The sequence below is a fragment of the Copadichromis virginalis genome, linkage group LG17, assembly GCF_057382275.1.
Source record: "Copadichromis virginalis isolate Kocher_CV1m ecotype Utaka linkage group LG17, C_Virginalis_male_GT1.1, whole genome shotgun sequence".
In the NCBI taxonomy this organism is placed as follows: domain Eukaryota; kingdom Metazoa; phylum Chordata; class Actinopteri; order Cichliformes; family Cichlidae; genus Copadichromis; species Copadichromis virginalis.
The window spans coordinates 30,258,788-30,280,395 of record NC_140634.1 but is presented as its reverse complement, the minus strand read 5'-3'; the positions used below and the strand labels follow the sequence as shown (position 1 = coordinate 30,280,395).

Sequence of the window (21,608 nt, the reverse complement as noted above, 5' to 3'; positions counted from 1 at the left end):
GCTGAAGATCAAACCAAACACCAGCATGTGGAAGAAAGATGATTTAAGTGGCACCAAATCATTTCACATTCACTAATGACAACTTCGCAGTTTTCGTTTCACCTCAGGTTAAGAGCCTTGGTGTCATCCTAGACAGCTCACTATCCTATGCCAAAAAGGCTAGTCCGAGTGTTTCAAAAACTGCTAATCAACTGGGAGCTTCTTGCACAACCATCTCTAGGGTTTACAAAAATTTGTCTAAATAAGAGGAAATCTCCAGTGAGCATCAGTTCTCTGAGAGAAAATGGGCTGTTGATGCCAGAGGTCAGAGGAGAATGTGAAGATTGCTGCAGACTTATAGAAAGGCAATTAAACCATCTACTGATTGCAACCAAGTCATGCAGAAGAGCATCTCTGAATGCACAACACTTCAAACCTTGAGGCAGATGGGCTACAGCAGCAGAAGACCACACCGGATGCCACACCTGAGGCTTCAGTTCACATAAGTACACAAAAGCTGAAGATTAGAACATTACTGGCTGGTCTAATGTGTCTTGATTTGTGCTGCAACATTCAGATGATCGGGTCAGAATTTGGCAGGGACAAGTGAAGAATAGGATATTTCTTCTGTGGTACTGATTTGTGCTGTTGTAATACTTTCGATATGATACTTTTTTTGTCTTCTTCTTGCACACACATGCCTTAACACACACACACACAGTGCGATATATCTGTGGGTTCCTTCAAAAGCAGCTTAATAGCTAATCCTGTCTTGCAGCATACACACAAACACAGAAGGTCATTGCAAATGGAAACAATGTCTGCGCTATGGTAGAATGTCGATACTATAATCTGATTGGCCTAGTTGATGGATAGGTGGTTTGGTTGACCTATCACAGTTAACTGAATTATTGCCCCCACATGCTTACCTTTCGGTCATTCTGTCTGCTTTCTTTTCTCGCTCTCTCTGTCTCTATAGTCTGCCGCTCTTCCTCGTGTACTCTCATCTTCTCTCGTCTTTTTCCAGTCACTAACCAAATTAGTCTTGCCCCTTTGGATTTTGCCCTTTACAGGACTGGATGAATTGAAGGAAAGGAGGAAGTGTGTGTTTTCTGTGTGTGTGTGTGTGTGTGTGTGTGTGTGTGCGTGTGTGTGTGTGTGTGTGTGTGTGTATGTGTGTCAGGCTAAGCTGTTCCTACCAGATGTTTTTCTTTGTTTTATGTTTCTGAGCGCCGCACTGTCTGCCTGTCACCAGCAGATACACAGCTCGGGTGTGTGTATCTTTGAGAGAGCGCGAGCGTGATAGAGAGCTTTTGTATATTCGAGAGGGAGGATGTGTGTGTTTGTGAGATTAATTACTTCCGCATACACTGCTAACACTCCACTGTGCGGTGAAGGGTCGACGGTACAAACGGTGAATATTAAACCAAATCAGTTCTGCCGGCTTTGAAATCGAAACGCGCACGCAGAAAAAAAAAACAGGTGTCGACTGTGAAAATCTCAGTTTTTATCATTAAGCTGGACACTTTTGGGCTGAAAAAGACGCTGAACAGACTTGAATTGAAAGGAGTGAAGGTTAGAAATGTAGAGAGCAGGAGCACAACAAGTTTAAGACAGCTTTCTGAGCAGGTGACTGAGGCGCAGAATCCCTGGGCTAAAAATCGACTCGCCTTTCACGTATTCTGTGTTTCAACCTGTTTAAATCCACAGAATTATAATTCATGTCACTTCTTTGACTGTCAAGTTACTTGAGCATTTCTAAGTGCGGGAAAAATCATGGTTTACAAGTTTAATCGCTTCATTATGAACAAAAAAGAAAGCAAAGGACAAGTTTTTTTGTTTTTTATCAGCCTCTTGCAGTTGTAATGTGTTGGCAGCTGTGATTCATGAGACATTTTTGAGATGGCTCTTATATAGAGCTCTTAAAAAAAAACAAGTTTAAACACTTGAAAAAAACTACTTGAGAAAAAGTGAGATCAGTGGTTAGAAAAATGCCTGATTCCCATGGTACTGGAAATTGCTGTGTTAAGTGTCACTGCAACTGGCCTAATGGGAGTCTGATGTAGTCTTTTCTTGTTTGTTTAGCTGGATGGCCTTCGGATTTCCATCAGCCTGAACATCTAATCTTAATGCGGCTACTGCATTAAGATTAGTTTTTCCAACATAAACATTAACTTTAGAAACACTTTAGCGATTATAGACTGATCGGACTGATTTGGATTAAACACCATTACAAACATTTAACCTTCATTCAGCAATGATTTGAGAATGTTCACTCTTTGTACTGTCCTTAAAATCACCAACAATCAAATAAATACATTAAAGAATAAGAAATTTTATTCTCAATGAGAAGGTTGGCATTCAGTTTTAAAATGCCATCCCTGTATAAACACCGGTGTTGAACTCCAGGCCTCGAGGGCTGGTGTCCTGCAGGTTTTAGATGTCCTTGATCCAACACAGCTGATTTAAATTGCTAAATGACCTCCTCAACATGTCCTGAAGTTCTCCAGAGGCCTGGTAATAATAATAATGGATTGGATTTCTATAGCGCTTTTCTAGGCACCCAAAGCGCTTTACAATGCCACTATTCATTCACTCTCACATTCATACACTGGTGGAGGCAAGCTACAGTTGTAGCCACAGCTGCCCTGGGGTAGACTGACAGAAGCGAGGCTGCCATATCGCGCCATCGGCCCCTCTGGCCAACACCAGTAGGCAAGTAGGGTAAAGTGTCTTGCCCAGGGACACAATGACCATGACAGAGAGCCCAGGGATCGAACCGGCGACCTTCCGGTTACAGATGCGATTCCCAACCCCCTGAGCCACGGTAATGAACTAATCATTTGGTTCAGGTGTTTTGACCCAGGGTGAGATCTAAAACCTGCAGGACATCGGCTCTCGAGACCTGGAGTTCGACACCCCTGCTGTATAATCTACAGAAGAATACATTTTTATTTTTTCCAAAACCAATGTCATGTCCATTTTATGACAGAGGTAAACAGATCTTTCTTATCCTTGCTAATCACTTATTCCTTATCAGTTTTAAGTTTTAAAAGATGTTTCCCCTCAGTGCAAATGATTTAGTATTTGAGAGCCTCAAAACAAGCCAGAAACAAAAAGAAATTTAAAAACACAAAGGCCAGCATGTGACTCAGGTGTTGCACAGTCAGTGACGTCAGTGTTGTAGCTGTCAGGAGAAAAATGTCAGCATTGATCAGAGGAAATAACAGGCTTGAAGGCATATAATTCCAGTGGATTGGACAATTTAGAAGCTGTATTGTATTGTATTGTATGTGGTTATGTAAGTCAATGATGGAATCCAACCTAAACTCTTTTGTCAGTCAGCCTGTGAAGATATTTTGGTAAATTTAAACACAGCTTCTTCAGGTTTAGCTGATTCTTCCCAGGGATGAGACTGGAGCCTAGAGAGACCTGCCTGGCCTTCTGTCCCAAACCTCTGGCCCGCTGTGTGTATGTATCCATGGGAAAATAGAGGGAAAAAGAGGAGGAGCAGGGAATAAAATGAATGGATGGATTGATAGATGTTTTTATTACCCACCCCCAAAAGAAAGAAAGAAAGAAACTGGGCAGAAAGCAAGAGGATGTTGAATAATTCTATATATAGGATGTTGTATTTGCACAGCAAGAAATAAATAGATTTCTGCATTGCTTTGATCTCATTTTCCTTAAAAACTTGACAAAACATTTAAAATCAGATATGAAAAGGGATTAGGTGGATGATGAATTGTTTACGACTTTGCAACAGTCAGAAAGTTATATGATCCTACTCTCTTTCAAGGACATTTCAGGACATTTCCCAGGACCCCGTCAGGCTGGGGTCGGCAATATGACAACAATCCCTGAGGAGCTCTGTAGTAAAAATCCCGTTGTGTGTTTGCGTGTGCATACATGTGCACATGAAATCATTCCTTCCATCAGACAGTAACGTCGTAGGACAGGAAGAGAGCCAGTTTGATTAAATAATCAAAATGCTTTGATTGTGTACACGATTACAAGTTAGACAAATACATGTTAACATATAAATAATCAAACATGCGCACGCACACACGCATGCATACGCACAAAGCAGAAGCCACATAAACAGCGGCAGAACATCTTGTTCTGGCTGATAAATTTGAAAGAGTAGGCAGCCAGCACTGCGAGTGCTCACAAGTCATATACAATGTCCTTAGAGTTGATGTGGGAAAAATAAAAAAGTTTTATGATTGTGAATGAACGTGTGTATATAATAGTGCTACAGCATGTCAATTTTTTCCAATAAGCCACCTCTCACGATGAAAAGATTTACTGCACATAGTTCAATCCTTTGCGACATGAACTTAGCATTTAATCTGATTTCAGATTTTCATTTATAATTACCTCTGATTTTATCTGTGTCTGTTGCTCGTTTTATGTCATGCTGCAATGATGCCCCTCAGATGAGTAAATGGACTTTTTTATGTTTGTGTCTGCACAGGAGCGTGTGGAGTATCTGTTCCTCATCATTTTCACGGTGGAGGCGTTCCTGAAGGTAATAGCCTACGGCCTGCTCTTCCACCCCAACGCCTACCTGAGGAACGGCTGGAATCTGCTAGACTTCATCATTGTAGTTGTAGGGTAAGCGATCAGAATCACACAGAAAAGAGACAAACTGCGAGGTGTTATTTGATGGTTCTCTGTTACTCCAAGTGAGTCTATGAAGTTTGACAGATGAAGCAGATTTCATAGATTCAGTTGTGTAATTGTGACGCATAGTCTCTTTTCAATAGCTACCTGACACACACAACCTCAGCACATCATTAGCAAATTAATCATAGTACCTTAGTATAATTACTGTCAACCAATGGAAGTACAGCCAAGTCAATTGGCAGCCTCTGTCTAATGTAAGAGGTAGTCATAGTGTTAGCATCTATCAAAATTACAGTAAGATAGCGTTTCACGTGGCCTTCTTTACTTTCAGTTGCAAAGGCAAAGAAGCAGCTATATTTTCTCTTGTAGCTCATCTTTTACTCTAATTCCTGTTTGTAAAACCAGAAGGGCGCTCAGACAGACTCTACAAGGCCAATCCCATATTTTGCGATTTTAATGAAAGTGATCCAGGTCTGCACTAACATTTTATAGATTCTTCTACTGCTCCTCCTTGCTCAACATCTCCACTAGGTTTCGTAAAATTCAGCTCGACTCGTCTCATCGACAGAGAGACAAATATACGGCCTTGGTGAGAAGCTGAAGTCTGTTAATTTATTTACTAATTTAACACGACAGTCATGTGTTTTTTTTTTAACATCCAACCATTGAAATAAAAAGTTCAGTTTGTGCCAAAATTATGTTCATTTTTCACAGTCGAATTGTCTGTGTTGATAGCCTGGATCAGTGCAACTGCTGTGATCTTGTCAGCGTTATTGAACACTTTCTCTATTTGTGACGGTAAAATTATTTGATTTGCAATGTCCAACCTGCTGGCACACAAAGTAATTCTGAATTAGGAAGCTGATTGAGGATATGCATGCTCTTTTTTCACAATACCTCGAGTATATTTAGTATTTTGTTGTATTTTAGAAAGATTACTGTAGTAGCCATTTGAGAGGAGTATTGTCCGCTGACAAAGCTTTCTTTAGTTCACAGAAAATCTGTGCTAAAGCTGCAGCAAACTTTGGCCATCAGTGTATTGGTGAAGCTTAAACTGATTAGCTTGTGAGATGCTGATAGCAAAGCTCTGCTCTGTTTTTCTTTATCTGCAACTCAGCAACATAGTCCATCTGCTAAATCCATTTTGCCTAAGTTTGTGTGTGTGTGTGCGTGCGTGCCTGCGTGTTTGTGTGCGTGTGTGTGTGTGTGCGTGTGTGTGACCCCCTTGCCAGCTGTGCTGTGTGTACATAATTTTGGACTTGACCACTGGACTTGACAGTTACATTTATGCCATAAAGATGGTCTAATTGAGCGTGTGTGCCTGTGTGTGTGTGTGTGTGTGTGTGTGTGTGTGTGTGTGTGTGTGTGTGTGTGTGTGTGTGTGTGTGTGTGTGCACGAAAGCACCCTCAGCCTGGAGGAAGCCTTTGTAAATACACCAACACACAGACATGCACATTCAGTGAGTCTTGTTCATTGCAAGTCAAGTGTTCACTCATATTAGCCATCACTAACTGAACACGCTTGGCTTGAGCCTATAACCACACACACACACACACCAACCACACACACACACATACATCCCATCGGCTGAAAACATGGTGCCAGTGCCCATGGCATAAACACAACCTTTGCCACTCTTAAGCTGTTATCTACCCTCACTGTCTGTCTCCCTCTGTTCATGTCTCTTTCTCGATGTGAATTGTGCCTTTTATTGTAATGTAACATGATTTAATTTACAACTATAATGCACTGATGCCTGCAAATATTTTTGTTTCTCTTACAACCTTGCCAAAGGAAGTTCAGAAGGCGAAATACACGTCTGTTTGACTGCATGACTCTATTTGGAGTCATGCAGAATGACACATCAGTCTATTTAATGATTAATGTTATAGGGGACTGGATATGGATGCCTCAAAAGGCTCAGAAAATATGTATACTAGAGGGTTAGGCCCACTGAACATATATATAAACTTGGCACAAAATGTAAGGAAATTTGTGTTTATTTCTTTGTCGTAACTTTGCTTCTTCTTTGACACATTTGTAAACATATTTAAGAGTTGAGCAGCAGAGATGAGCAGTAGAGTTGAGAATGAGGGTTGCACCCAGAGGGAACACCAAATCTCCTATGCCAATGCCAAACAGCTTATTGACTTTTGATTAGTGTATTTTATTAGCTTGGATGATTAAAGTCTGAATTCTTTCTTCAGTCTCCAAATTCAGATATCCCCCCCCCCCCCCCCCAAATTCAGATTTAGATCTGAGAATACTGAATAACTTCAAAATTTTTAGTTTTTAACTTGAGGTAGTCAGAATTCAGTGCAAAGGTCATGTATGCTCCTTTTTTGCTGCTATGTAAATCAGTCGTGAAGGTGAACATGATCATAATTCTTTCCTAATATCCCCCAAACAGCTTATGTTGCCTAATCCTAACCACTTCTTTGCTAAAGAGCTAACACATTAGAAAGCACTCCACTAATATGCAAACTCAGTTTTAACTTGACATTTAACTGAATTGGAAACCAAATAAAATCCACTAGAATAGATGTGAAAAGCTAACAAACACAAAATTCTTCTGTTTCACAAGCTGCAGGGAGTGTGTGTGGCTGGGTGTTTGTGTGGCTATGTGCATAAGTGGCTGTTTGTCTCTGTGCCCTTGCGAATCTAACTGCCAGTCTGTCTGTGTGTCTGTGTATAGATGAGAAGTGACAAGAGTTCACTCCCTCTGGATTATTCACCATATGGGTGAAAGAGCTTGTACCTGGTGCTGAGCAACCTCAGAGACACACACACACACACACACACACACACACACACACACACACACACACACACATAGATACTACGGTCCACACTTGGCTGGCACTTACCTGAGAGGTCATTAGTTAAGGCTCAGTAATTCAACAGGCTGTGTTCATGTGTGCATGCGCAATATGAATATGAATGAGACTCAAGTTCAGCAGTTTTCAAACTTTTTCTGTCACACAGAAAAAAATGTGTACCCCATACCCCATCCACATTTTTAATAATCATTAACAATTAAAAAAAAAAGACCCACGTTCAATTTTAGTAACTTAAAGATCAGATTGGAAAATAAATGTTAAGAACCTTGGTCTCTGCATTCATACATACCTTGCTTCTTCATTTTTGACTTCTCTCTTTCACTCTTTGTCATCACTTTTTCCACTTTTGTTTTTCCTCAGATATATTAGGTCCATCTCCTTCCCCATGCAATTTTATGTTTCTTTCATTTTACTTTCCCTCCTTGTATTCAGGGTGTAATCAATACAAAATACAGAGTGAAGGATTCAGGCAAAAAAAAATTATCTATTTCATTTGTTCAGCATTTACAGGGTCAGAAAACTACCACGTGACACTTACTGTACTCCAGGATGTAAAATTTGGGCAGAATTAATACAAGCTGAATGAATATTTTGCTTTACACTGTAACAAAAAGAGGGGAAAAAAACAGGAAAAAAAAGCCTGTGGAAAAACTCACTATACTTCACTCAGATTCGGCACTACAGGCAATACTTTCCATGCTGTCGAGTTAAAGACGACAGTGAATGTGATGTGAATAAACTTTCATGGCCTGACCCGCAAAAAAGAATTTGTTTCCTCTATTGAACTTTTCTTGTTTGGAGAATGTTAGAAATTATTGTGAAGCAAACTTGTGTGTATTTACACAGATATATGTTCAGATTACACAGGAGTACCATACACCTTTGGATACTGAAGATGAATGACAAAACGTGCTGGGAAAGAACTTTTCCTTTCACGCATACAAAACAATTTATAAAACAATTCATTTATATTATAAGCGCAGAGTTTGTGACAGTTTGTTCGAAGAGTTTTATAGACTATGTTTGCTTTTATAAGAGATAATATAATGTATTGTGGTTTGGTATAATATTTCATGAGTCAGTCGTAGCTTTTTGTAAAAAAAGAAAAAGAAAAAAAGTAAATAATTTATACACTAAGAATAAACTGTGGTATCTTAGGCTGGCCAAACTCGAGGAAACCTTCAATATAAAAAATTTAGATCAGGGTAATGATCAATATCATTACCATCTCTTATTACCCGATTTGATCCACTTTTTATCTAAATACATACCTTTATATAAATATAAATACTTCTGTTATTACTGAAGCTCACCTGCAGTACCATTACAGCCCACAAGGGGTTTCCTTCCTGCACAATGACTGTGTAAAAGATTTTATACAGTCATTGATCTGCACTGTGGGAATCACTGTTCTAGAGACTTGACTATTAATCAGAGCCTTTGAAGGATAGTAATACTAGATAGCAACTCCACATACCTCGTACACCAAAATGAGCTAAATTAGGCTTATCAGTGGGCTGATATTATCAGTAGATATTAACTGTCGATATCAGCATTTATGACAATTTATGCCAATAAATAAAAAATGTAAAAGGAGATATAGTAGAAACATCCTTCAATATATCACGTGTTTAGAACACCACAAACGCAACAACCAGCTGATCCAAGCAAAGTTGGCCAAGGCCCAAACAATCACACAGATAACTACACAAAAATAAAATTAATTCAATTCACTTAGAAAGGAAAGAACAAATAAATACCTGTAGATATATACAGACTATTTAAATCCGCAAATATGTGTCAGTCAATTTTTCTCTGTTCGCAGGATAGCAAACAAACAAACAAAGGTATCTAAAGGTATCTAAAGGTGTAAAGTATGTGTATTTGCAGCATAACACATGATCAGTTCAAAGTTGTGAGTCAGTGCATCAAGGACTGTAGTGCCATCTAAATGTGAAGCAGAGACTCTGCTTTTACTTTATCACACTTTGCTACAAGTGTTATTTACATGCTTCAAGAATCACTATTTAAACATGCTCAAGCTTTTAAAACTGTAATAATTAAGTGTAAATATTTTTTTCTCAAGCGAAGCGGTGTTGACATTTTGACGTCTGTGAGACCTCTCAGCCTTTTTTCTCTTTCTGAATGCGTGCGGTTGGTACTATCTTTAGCTGTGGATCTATACAGCTCACAATGTGGTGCTACACTCCAAGGCTCTAATTACCTTTAAACACCCTACAACAAAAGAACATGCTGGTGGTGCAAAATTGTGAATCTCTGACGTACTGTTCGTGCTCAGTTTCAAAGGAGTGCTTCCCACCAAGAGAGAGGGGGAGAGAGAGGAAAAGAGAGTTAATCAAATTGAGAGGGAGGTAGTGCGAAATAGAGAGGCAGAGAGAGTGTGAGAGGGAGAGAGGGAGATATGTTTTGAGAGGCCTTTTCAAGTGGCCATTTCATCTGTGCTAATTGATAATTCTCCATGACTAACGTGCCACTGACTGGCCTTTGAGCCACGCTAGCTGGAAAATGGTATTGTATGGTGATTTCTAAAGGATGTCGGAGAGCCAGAGACAGGAAGGGGAGAGCGATAAGCTCAGCTGGACGTACATAAATTCAAGCTTGTGAGTCACTTACACCAAAGGGATGTATGTCAATAATTTCATTGGGATATCAGTTAACAAAAGGGGGGAGCGTTAAAAAGAGCATATTTAGCTCTTCATTGAAGATTATACTTCTGCTTTACACTGATAAATATGTATGGAAGCCTGAAGAGTACAGTGTGATTGCTGATCATGTCATTCAAGACATTTCTGGGCACTGGCCTCTGCTTTCCACCACACCCTGCCTGATGGGATCGGTGTTGTATTTCATCCCAAGTTCTTGCAGACCAATGTGAGAAATTATGACTTCACCGACCTCGGTTTGCACTCATGGGCACTGTTATACGACATTTCGCTTTACATTTACCACAAACTTTTACTGCTCTACAGTAAAACAGTGCTGCCCAACCTTATTGGCTTGTGACCCTTCAAATCCAAAATCAAGGCCATCCTCAGAGTGCACCTGTTTAGCTGTTTTGGCCCTTTTCTGTAATGATGTCCTTTCAGTCCCAAGGTTGGTAATTACTGGTCACTCTGACTAAAAGTCAGTAACCCAAACTATAATAAATCAGTCCCAGGCCTGAATTTCACCAAAGTAAAGTGTTCACACATTTTGGTCAAAGTCCATTAATTTAAACTCATGAGTAGTTCTTGCTTAAATCTTTCTTGGCTGGATGTTTCTGTTTTCATGGAGGGTAATAACTAAAAAGGGCAACAGTGTAAAAATACATTTGACATTTTAAAAGAGAGTTTTTCTGCATAGTACCACATAACCTGACTGTGCAGCTCTCTTCACTACAGTCATGCACAGGCATCTGTGGAGCTGACTGTCAAATCATTAAAGCCACATGCCTCACATTTCCTTATCTGCGAAAGACAGAAGGAACAGATGAAACATTTTCGATTGTTTTCTTGGAAGGATAACTTGCTAAGCTGTTTTATTTTTTGCTTTCGAGTTTCTTCAAGAGTCAAATTGTGAAACGACACTGTTGACTTCACCAGGCCTTTACCTTCTAAAAATATGTTCCCAAATTTGGCTGCTGTAAGCACATTTCACTTATATTGCAATGTTTCCACTGGTGATTCATTTAGTATAGAATTAATGAAAAAAGTGTTTAAAAAGTTTTATTTCAACTGAAACCTGATATTGTGCAACACTACTGACAATGTCTAAAGTGGCAAACAAAGATGTAAAACACATGGCCATAATGACACCAACTGTGGTGGGGCCTTTACAGCTGTATCTCTTTTATTGTTTTCTTTCTCTCATAGATTCTCTAGTATGTGGAAATGGGATGTCAATGTGAAACTGATGGTTATTGAAGTCATTACCTTCTGTCTTACAGGTTATTCAGTGCAATCTTGGAGCAGGCCACAAAAGGGGATGGGGCTACTCCTATTGGAGGGAAAGCGGCGGGCTTTGATGTCAAGGCTCTGAGGGCATTCAGAGTACTCAGACCCCTCAGACTGGTCTCTGGAGTACCGAGTAAGTACTGAGAGCTATGGAAGTAAAAAAGAAGAATGAAAGAGAGAAAAGCAGGAGCACAAATGGTGCTCTGGGGATCAGGTGTGAATGGTGATTGGGTGTTGTGGGGGGTGGAATGGACCAGAGATTGAAGCTTGCATTGGTGCTTGACGCCACACATGATGACACACATATACTCACACCCAGTCTTCTTCTTGTCAGAAATGCAGAGGCTTTCAGAACTGGACGATTTATGTGCGTACTTGTCTGTGAAGACACTCTTAATGAAAATAGTGTGTTTCCACCTTTATGTGCATTACACTTGCAGACAAATGCAGAGGATGCAAGTGCACAGCTATCACTTTGTCATTTGGTGTAAAAGTGCTGAGTGCCGTTGTGCGCTGTCCAACATCACTGGGCTGTCATGGCAGTCGTGGCAACTGATCAACAGCGTGTTTGCCAGCTGACTTGCGCACAGATGGTGTTCAGTTGCTTATGTGCTGTGGAATTTATTATCTTTTTATTAAAGGCTGATCATTAAAGGAAGAAAAACATGAGGTTGTACAATCAAGACGTCTTAGCCATGCCAGTTATTCACGACTGAAAAGTGGAAAAACTGCTGTTCCAGCAACTATCTAAGTGTTCCTCACTCCATGACACCACACTAATTTTGCAGTTGCGTTTTAAAAAGTTCAAAAGAGTAACTGATTAAATTAATACGAGTGTAATCTGATAAACTGGTCTCGCCTATATGCGCAAGCCTGTGAGCTTTTTTGTTTTTAATTTAGTTTGTTTTAACAAATTAGTCAGTTAAATAAACCCACAATTTCTCCTACTGCCTTTTGTATTGTTACGCCTCTTCAGCAGCAACATATTTTTGCTCCTCTTGTTTTAAGTTATTAATATGCAGAGCACTGAGCTTTTGTTCATTAAAGCATTTATTAAATTTAACTGGAAAGGTGTTCTGCTCATAGACAAATTTGCATTTAAAAATACCATGTTTTTTTCTTTGCCTACAATTAATAGAAGTCATACTTTTCAGTAGAATATCTGTACAAAAGCAATATTAAAGCTTCAGATGAAATATAACAGCCAGCTTAAGTGCTTGCATGGTGATTCATTATGACAATGCTGGTATATGAGGTGGCAGTAATGATTTTTAATGACAGTAAGTCTCCAATCCTCAGATTTTATAAGAACTGTATGCTTTTTTAAAATGTTCTGTACACTCTCATATGCCTTTTTGGATTCTTAGCAAATGTGTGCCTCCTTCAGGTTTACAGGTAGTGTTGAACTCCATAATCAAAGCCATGGTTCCTCTGCTCCATATCGCCCTGCTGGTCCTCTTCGTCATCATCATCTATGCCATCATCGGTCTGGAGCTCTTCATGGGCAAGATGCACAAGACCTGCGTTCATAACCTAACAGGTACACACAAACACTCACTCGTAGAATACCTATTTATAAGCACTGATGCACAGATATAAATAAAAACATGCACGATCAAACACAGCCAATGGCACACAACACTTCAGTTGCTTAGATACATGATCAAAGCATGTATTGAAGTGTATGTGCAGCCATGCTTCAGTTAGCATTTATTCACATACATACAAAGTGCAAACTTTGGTGTTCAAGGTCTTTGGTTTGACTGAGCTTTGCATAAATTCGAACTCTACAGTAAAACTTTATCAGCAAACAAACCTTAAACAGTTAAATGATCACATCAATTAATTATTCAAACCATCATTTATGTTTCTGAGCAGGAACAATTTCAGCAATAATTGAAACAACAGCTGCCATAAATGATTGAAACAATTTTCAGCAAAGGGCCTCAGGTATAATGGACTGGAGTGTTATTATGATGGTGTTATACATCCCCTGAGAGGCATTAGCGTTCCACAGGGTAAGTGCCAGTGGAATACTCTGCTATCCTATACATCACCCTGAAGAGCTTGTTTTGTATAATTAGTAAAACACTTTTTCCACATTGATTTTTTTTCATGGTGCCTTTGTTTGGTGTTATTTCATGGTGTCCTTTTAGCCTTTCAACCTCTTTTTTTATGTGAATGGATTGAATCTGTAACAGAGCTTCCCGTAGCAAAAAATCAAAATGTTCAGTGAGCACTGCTTGGATGGGCGTAAATCTCTCCTGCTGGGATCTGCAGTTCAAAAGACAAGCAGCTGAGTTCGAAAAGTATGTTCGATAAAAAAAGTGCAAGTCTGTGTAAACAAAAGCATAAGGAGTCATGATCTCAAGGAGAATTTTGATAACAAGGATCCAGTCGCCACTATATATCATAAATAGTACAGTACATGGATATTCCATTGAAATGAAACATTGACTAGAGTTTTGAAGCTTGGAGCTTCTGCTATTGCTAGTGCTGGCAAATAGGGTGAACTCTGTTGCAAACAGGTGCCATACCAAAAGCTTCTTTGCAATTGCTTTGGTTGCTAGCAGATTGATGCTGTCACCCATAGTTTGCATGGAAGGCTCCAATTTGTCAGCAAACATGCTAACTAACTGGAAAAAGTATGACACAAACTGGAAGCAGAGACAGTTCACCTTCAAAGTAAGTGGTGCTTTGCCACAGAAATCAACATATTTCAGTATATTTCATGTCTTCACAGTTAGTGGCATTCACAAGGCAGTTTGTTTGCAACCTCTTTGCAATTAGCTATTGTAAGCAACTTTTCCCTGGCAATCGCTGATTACAGGGGGTAGCTGACAGGTCTCTAGACATGTATGACTGGAGCTTAGCAACTGATTTCACAGCGTAAGCCAGCAACCTCTTGCAACCAGTAAGGAATAATCCTAGCAGCCAGTGGTTAGCAGACAATTGCCAACTGCTTTCTAGGCCTGTGTAAAGTCACTGCATTGCTACATGAGATGCTAACTTTGACGAGTGAAAAACAGGCTTAAAACCAAACACAATCGAAAAAAAGTGAGCAACTTATAGTTTGCAGTATGTTTTAATATGACAAAATCTTAAAAAGTTACAGAGTTATTGGAAGTGAAACTTGCACGTGCTACCAATGCAAAATACACTTAAAACAGTGGGTTATGTGAAAATTTACAGTTGGCATCAAAGCAGACTTAAGCTACAGAGCACAAAATGTTTTTATACCAGCTTCTAAACATGTTTATTTCTGTTATAAATTTGGTTATCGTAACATGTGAATCCTTGACAAGTGACCTCCTTTTGGAGCATGCCTCAAGCAGGCTTTCGAGGATCTGTGGTTTTTGCTACTTTTAAGTTGGCTTCCTGCTGCTTGATTTCTACATTAAAAATCATGATGGGTAAAAGCTAAAAATGGCTTTTTCTATGAAGTTTAACTCACTACATCTGTGGTTTCTAAATAAATTATAGCTGTCTTGTTGAGCTGTTTTTTTCCCTCGTACAACAGAAAATGATCTTTGTGTGTAATTCAGTCTAATTTTCCACCTCTGACCCTCCTCAACAGTGCATCATTAAAGCAACAAAAAAGACATTATTTGTAAGATATCTGAAAAATTAAAAAAAATGGCCATTGCCACTTTTTTCTCTTTTGTCACAGGCACTATTGCAGAGGAAAAGCCAGCACCATGTGCACCTGATGGAGCTTATGGTCGACATTGCAAGCAGAATGGAACACAGTGCAGAGTTGGGTGGGAGGGCCCAAACGACGGCATCACAAACTTCGACAACTTTGCCTTTGCCATGTTAACGGTGTTCCAGTGTATAACCATGGAAGGCTGGACGGATGTGCTGTACTGGGTGAGTCGGACACCAAAGCAGTGTTTTTGTGTTTGTGTGGCTTACTGAGTACCAGAGGGATTGGTGCGTGGAGCCTCTTTACTGTATCTGTAACATCAGTGCCAGATGAGTGCTTTTGAGAAAGGAGTATAACACAATAACAAAAACACTTGTTTTAGAAAGGTGGGTACATATACAAAGACTGAACAAATACACACACAGAGTTAGCTTCTATCTCAGGTTAATGCAGACAATACACTGTGTAATTGAAGCTGCAGATTCATTTAGAACGTGTGTAGAATCCCTACGCTTGATTTCAGTGTCAAGTGAGCAAACATGGGGCCACAGACAACTAAATATTTCCGCAGGGACTAGTTTCCCTGCTAATCAAATCAAATAGAGCTTGGTAAATTAGAACAAAAGGGCTTTCAAGATGCTGGACAAACCTTTAGAACAGCTTTAAGTGCTTTGTTGCAATTGCATTTTTGAAAGTTTTATCTTGTAGGGAAGTAAATGCATTAGCTTTCTGGCTTGACATTTTATAAAATGGTTATAAATTAGTTACAAAAAGTAGCAAAATAAATTTCTCTTGTGTTTGAGATCTACATGGCACTGAGAGGTCAAATGGACTGTTGCTTAAGAAAATAACAGCAACTAGAAGAACACTGCAAAAAAACAGAAGCTGAACAACACACCGTGGAAATAAAAAAAAAACACAGCTGAAATTGATTAAAACAAAAAAGAAGTTGACTAAAACACAGTAGAAGCAGAAAAAAACAAGAAAATTCTACAAAACACAACAGAAGTGTTTCTGGGGACACAATACCGTGACGAACCAGCTGCAGAAATGACGGAAACCAACGCATGCCAAGCATTAAGACACGCTTAAAATAACCAGAGGGTTCATCGGTGTTGTGAGGCTTAAAAAGATGGAAGGTAATTTTTGTTTTAATCACATGATTCATATAATAACGTAAATACATTCTTGCTATTAGCTATTTACTGTTAGCTTGGCACTTCCGCAGCTGTTCCGTCACCTTATAGTGTCCCCAAAAGTATTCTGTTTTTTGTTTTCACTTTTGCTTAATTTTTTCTATTTCCATTGTGTTTTATTAAACTTTCACTGTGGTTTATGTGTTTTTTCTGTTTCCTGATGTTTTCTTAAGAGCCACTGTAGGGATATCACGTAAAAATGTGCATCCAGTATGTGCTTGTTGGTTGAGTTACTAGCTCTACATCCGTTCTGCTATTTCTGCTTATCTACTGCAGTTTCCTGTTTATATTTACCCACAGCACGCCTATAACAAATTTGACGTGCTGTAAAATGTTAAATAGTCGAATGATTGAAGCACCAGCCCTTTGACAATATTTTGTTTGTGTTGTAATTTTACATAATTGTCAGCGTCACTTTCACTACAAAATATCAACATGCAACATTTGCTGCTGTCACAGCACATAAACCTGCTGTCAGCCTTCTCCTTTATCATCTCCCCTTTTTATCTCTGTCCCCCAGTCTTTGTGTTAAATTCTTTAATTAAGAGCCTTATCATATTATTATCTGCTAACCTAACCTTTGCATTTACAACCTCAATCTAATCAGTAATCTAATAGTCTAATAATGGGACTTTTGTTTTGAAGTAAAATCCTGGATGCTAAACTGCTTACTTTGTCAGCATCGATTGCTACATATATCCACCCCATTTATTCATCACAACAATTTCCACATTAATCTCTCTTGATACTGTTGTATCTTTGTTTCTAGATCCATGTCAAAGGTGCTTGCAAAGAAAAGCGTCTGGACTTCTTTAAGTTGCTTGAAGACGTTTCACCTCTCACCCGAGAAGCTTCTCTCATCCGAGAAGCTTCTCGGATGAAAGGTGAGACGTTTCACCTCTCATCCGAGAAGCTTCTCGGATGAGAGGTGAAACGTCTTCAAGCAACTTAAAGAAGTCCAGACGCTTTTCTTTGCAAGCACCTTTGACTACGATGACCTGGATGACTGAGAACCTTCACAGACTTTCTAGATCCATTCACCAATCTAAGATGAAATTACTTAAGTTACTGTGGAACTGTTTAAAGAGATTTTTTAAATTGCAGCCAGGGTTTGCCATTAAATTACAAAAGTGTTCTTAATTGTGGATCGTGGCCTGCCTGCTCTCCAAGCAAAGGATAAAAGGCTTATAGTCAGTTTTAATCATACAATTATGCCATTCTCATTGCTATCTGCTGCTCTTTTAACATGCACCGCTCCTTTTCTTTTTTCCTGCTTTTATCTCCTTTTAACCTCTCTCTCTCTAACACACTTTCCTGTCCTTGACCTCTACCGCCCTGACTCATCCGTGACTTCATCTTCTCTCTGTCAACCTTCACAAAACCTTTTCTGTCATGTTTCCTGTTCTTTCCCTACTTTTCTCACCCACCTGTTGATTCCACATCTGTGCTACTCCCCCTTTTTCTCCTTCCTCTTCTTTCTCCTTTTCTTTCTTCTTCGCTCCTCTTTGCCTTTTCTCTCTCTCAGATGCAGGATGCCATGGGCTATGAGCTGCCATGGGTCTATTTTGTCTCTCTTGTCATCTTCGGCTCTTTTTTCGTTCTCAATCTCGTTCTGGGAGTGTTGAGCGGGTAAGAGGTTATGCTGTTGTCACTTGTGTATGTGCAGTAGGTGTGCTGTGTGGCTTTATTTACTATTTTAAATGTGATAAATGACGATGTTACAAGACTCCCGTAATGCAATCTAAAGTGCAAGTTTTTTCTTATTATTTCTCTTTTTGTTGTCATTAATGTTTTAACACATACATACACACAGACCCAGTAAAATAATAAATTAGATGCAAATAAGAGCCGTGTGCTGACAGCAGTCTCACCTCATCATTCCACCAGAAAAAGCAGAGCTAGACAACCGTAGTCCTCTGTTGTTGAGGAAAGATAAAATGATGATCACTGAACTGAGCAAAATCATTCGCTCTCTTCCCTTTCTCTTTCACTCAATCAATCCTTTGGCACAGGCCTGAAAGAAATACACAAAAGCACTCAGAAAAAGCTGCGAGTGACCCCACGTCTAGCTGTCGTGTTCATGTCAGTTTGCCCACCTGTCTGTGCTGGACAGGTAGACACATACACACAAATATTTACACATTTCCAAAACGTAACACATTTCAACTTAAAATGAACACTGCTGTGTTCCTACATGTTTTTTAGCTTACATGCACGTTTGTCTCTTGCAAGTTAGCATTTATCTTTCTTTTTTTTTTTTTTTACATTTGTGCGCGCACACACAGAGTGTTTATATTTGTTTAAAGGCATGTGCTGCGCTGTGTGTTTTGTTTCAACAAATACTGCTCGAGCAGGCTCGCTGGGTGCTGTTTTACCCCACTCTGCCAAGTCACACTGTTTCAGTACAATCGCCTCCCGGTCTGCAGGGACACACTAGGGTATAAATAATTCACCCCTCAAGTCAGCCATGGAGGTGGAATGCTAAAAAAACTTGCACAACAGGTAAAACACAATAAGGACAGAGTGGAGTCTGGAGGAAATGTGGCATTAAATATGGAAATTATGGAACAGCAGGCTGCACTGAGTAGTGAAAAGCATTTTTTTAAGCATCCGTAAAAAACATTGTTTGCAGATCACACATGATGGTAATAATAATGATGATAATGTTAAAAAATAATTGTCAATAAATCGGCAGAGAATGGTTTTGACTTGATGTCTATTTCCAGTCCATGGGAGTCTTGGTGCACAGTCTCTTCATTTGTCTAACTACACTCTTATTTCTCCAGTGATGAAGGATGAAAAAGAAGAATTACAGTGGAAGTAGAATCACCTATGTGATTATTAAACTTCTGACTTTTTTCTTGCAGGAATACATTAATTCATTTATTTTGTTTGTCCCATGAGACTCGCAGCCTGCTGTAGGTTTCACTGTTTTAAAAGACCCGCTGAATCCACCAAGGCATCTCTTTATCATTTCTCACATTCATATTGCCCAAATACTTTGCCATGTGGCACGCTAAGTGACTAACAAATAATATCAATGCACCATAATCCCAGCAAGGAACAAGCAGAGGTAAACGGTTCCATCTGTTGGGAACTTTCACCAAGGATCTAATTCATTCCCTTATCCCCCCTTCTCCTTTCTCCCATCCCCATCATCCTACCACTCCCTGCCTTTTCCTTCAATCCCCTGTCTTCTTGTCTTACTTTTTCCTCTTTTACCATCCATCTACTTCCCATCTTCCATCCTTCTATCTCCTCCCTTTGCCCCCTATCCTGATGCCTCCTAGGTGAATGATGCTGTAGGTTACACGTGGCCCTGGGTCTATTTTGTCACCTTAATCATCATCGGATCCTTCTTTGTGCTAAACTTGGTTCTGGGGGTATTAAGCGGGTAAGGGCAGGGTCAAAGGTCGTTTGAAACTAATTTTTCTTTCTTGTCTTTTTGCTGCTCTTGGAGAATTTTGCTTCTGGTCTTTTGCTCAAGGGATCTCTTTACTTCCTTCTCCTTCCTGCCTCTTGCTGCTGCTGGCGTTTAATGAGTACAAAGCATGTACAAGATTGTGTTTCTATATAGTCCCATTTGGTTGCTTTACAAGACCATGTATCTGAGGCTTTGTGACTCTTCCAACTGAGCATTGCTGACTGCACATAGATTTTTTTTTTTTTTTATCACTGTAGCTGACTGTAGTGAAATCATACTCGAGCATCTGGCTCGAAGACCACTGAAACCTTCTGGGTATTGTTTCTCTTACTACAAGGCTCCACTGCTGTTTCTGTAAAATAGCACTAGTGCTATTGTGAAGTGAAGTGCTCTGTTTTCAGCACTGATGCAGGGTAGAAAAACTACCATTTCATTTTGGGGTTTTTTTTAAGGAATTAATATGTAAACTAAGAACTGTTGTGATTAAAGCTGTTTATAGACCAGCAGTTAATACACAAAAACATGCAAGAAAATGTATCTAAATTCAGCAGTAACAGAGGTATATCAATTGCCACCTAAAAACATCTTAAACTTCTCAGTTCCAAAATCAGCTCTGCCAGGGAACAGGTTTTAGAGTCAGATGTCTCACCCCTGACTGACTGACTGACCTGAATCTGACTTGATACCCTCAGGAGAGGTGGCAGCAGCATTGTAGGGAAAATAATAGAGGTCTATCTGTACCAAACAGCTTGGGGGGTTTGGTAGTCCGACTCTTTGTCTGACTTGTGATTAATGATGCTGTCAGCTCACTACACAGCCTGACCTTATACCAACTGGTTACTCCATGGTGTGTGTAGGTCTCAGATTGGCATAATAACTAATGGCTAAACAGGAAGAAGGAGAGTGACGGATGTAGAGACATAGGCATAGGGTGTGACTGTGTTTGTCTGGATTTGATGTAATACGTAAACAGAGAGGATGGAGAAAGTGGCTCGACCGAAAGAGAATGAGTAGGTAGAGAAAGGAGAATTAAAAGATGACTGAGGACAGAAAGGTGAGACAGTGGAGAATTGGAAAATGAGCGTGGAGCCTAAGGTTTTAGCACTCAAGGCCACACTCGCACACACACATACAGGATATGCGCACTGAACTGCACAAGCCCAGATCAATAGGATTGGATCTCCTGCTAATGTTCTGACAAGTGGGACAATAGATGTTTGTCCTAATGCTCATTGATCTGCTGTTGTGGGTTTGAGTTCAATCTGAGGTTCCATCATTCCCCTAAATTTCACACAGATATCCTCAAACACTTGAATTCTGCCCAGCCAATAGACATGACCAAAAAAAAGTCAATAACAATACCAAGAGTTTCATCAGTTCTTGATCTCTGGAGAGCAGTGAAACACTAACAGCCTACACAACCTCTCTTAAAACCTTTGTGCTAATTGCTTGAAATCTGATTAGGAGTATTGAGATAACGCTTAAACCTGAGCTTCAAAAAGAGTCCCACTTGTATGTTCAAAACGAACGTAGGGAAGTTTACTTCTATGTAAAATATTCATGACAAGGAGGCATTTGCTGTGTTTATTTTCCAGCAGGCCTTTAAATATGAATTTGTTCACGTTTTAACTGCAAAAATTCCCAAGTCTCCCAAGTCCTGTCAGCCCTCATCTGAATAAATTTCCTTTGTTCAGACTGGATCTTTGGTTCTAACCTGTCTTTGACCTTCCCCGAGTGCACCGTTTAATCAAGTGTTCCTCAGTTCTTTCTTCCCTCCTGTCACCTGGAAGCAATTTCACTGAATTTCATCATAATGATATGATATTTCACACTCGCTGGTCACGTTGGTTTTAATTGTCTTAAATTGTTTTTTCTGCACGTGTTCTTTGTGCACAAAAACTCCAAAATCCAGGTGAGGTGCAAACCTATAACTTTTTTCT

General features: G+C 39.6%; 1 protein-coding gene across 1 annotated transcript in view; it reads left to right on the top strand.

The window, feature by feature from the left end:
• Positions 1-21,608, top strand: part of cacna1c (calcium channel, voltage-dependent, L type, alpha 1C subunit) — a 218,339-nt gene that overhangs the window by 128,731 nt on the left and 68,000 nt on the right. Inside the window, exons 4-8 of the mRNA XM_085437765.1 lie at positions 4,457-4,596; positions 11,396-11,535; positions 12,790-12,942; positions 15,073-15,272; positions 17,770-17,873. Coding sequence (XP_085293891.1) covers positions 4,457-4,596; positions 11,396-11,535; positions 12,790-12,942; positions 15,073-15,272; positions 17,770-17,873 — 737 coding nt within the window. The remainder of the gene's footprint in view (positions 1-4,456; positions 4,597-11,395; positions 11,536-12,789; positions 12,943-15,072; positions 15,273-17,769; positions 17,874-21,608) is intronic.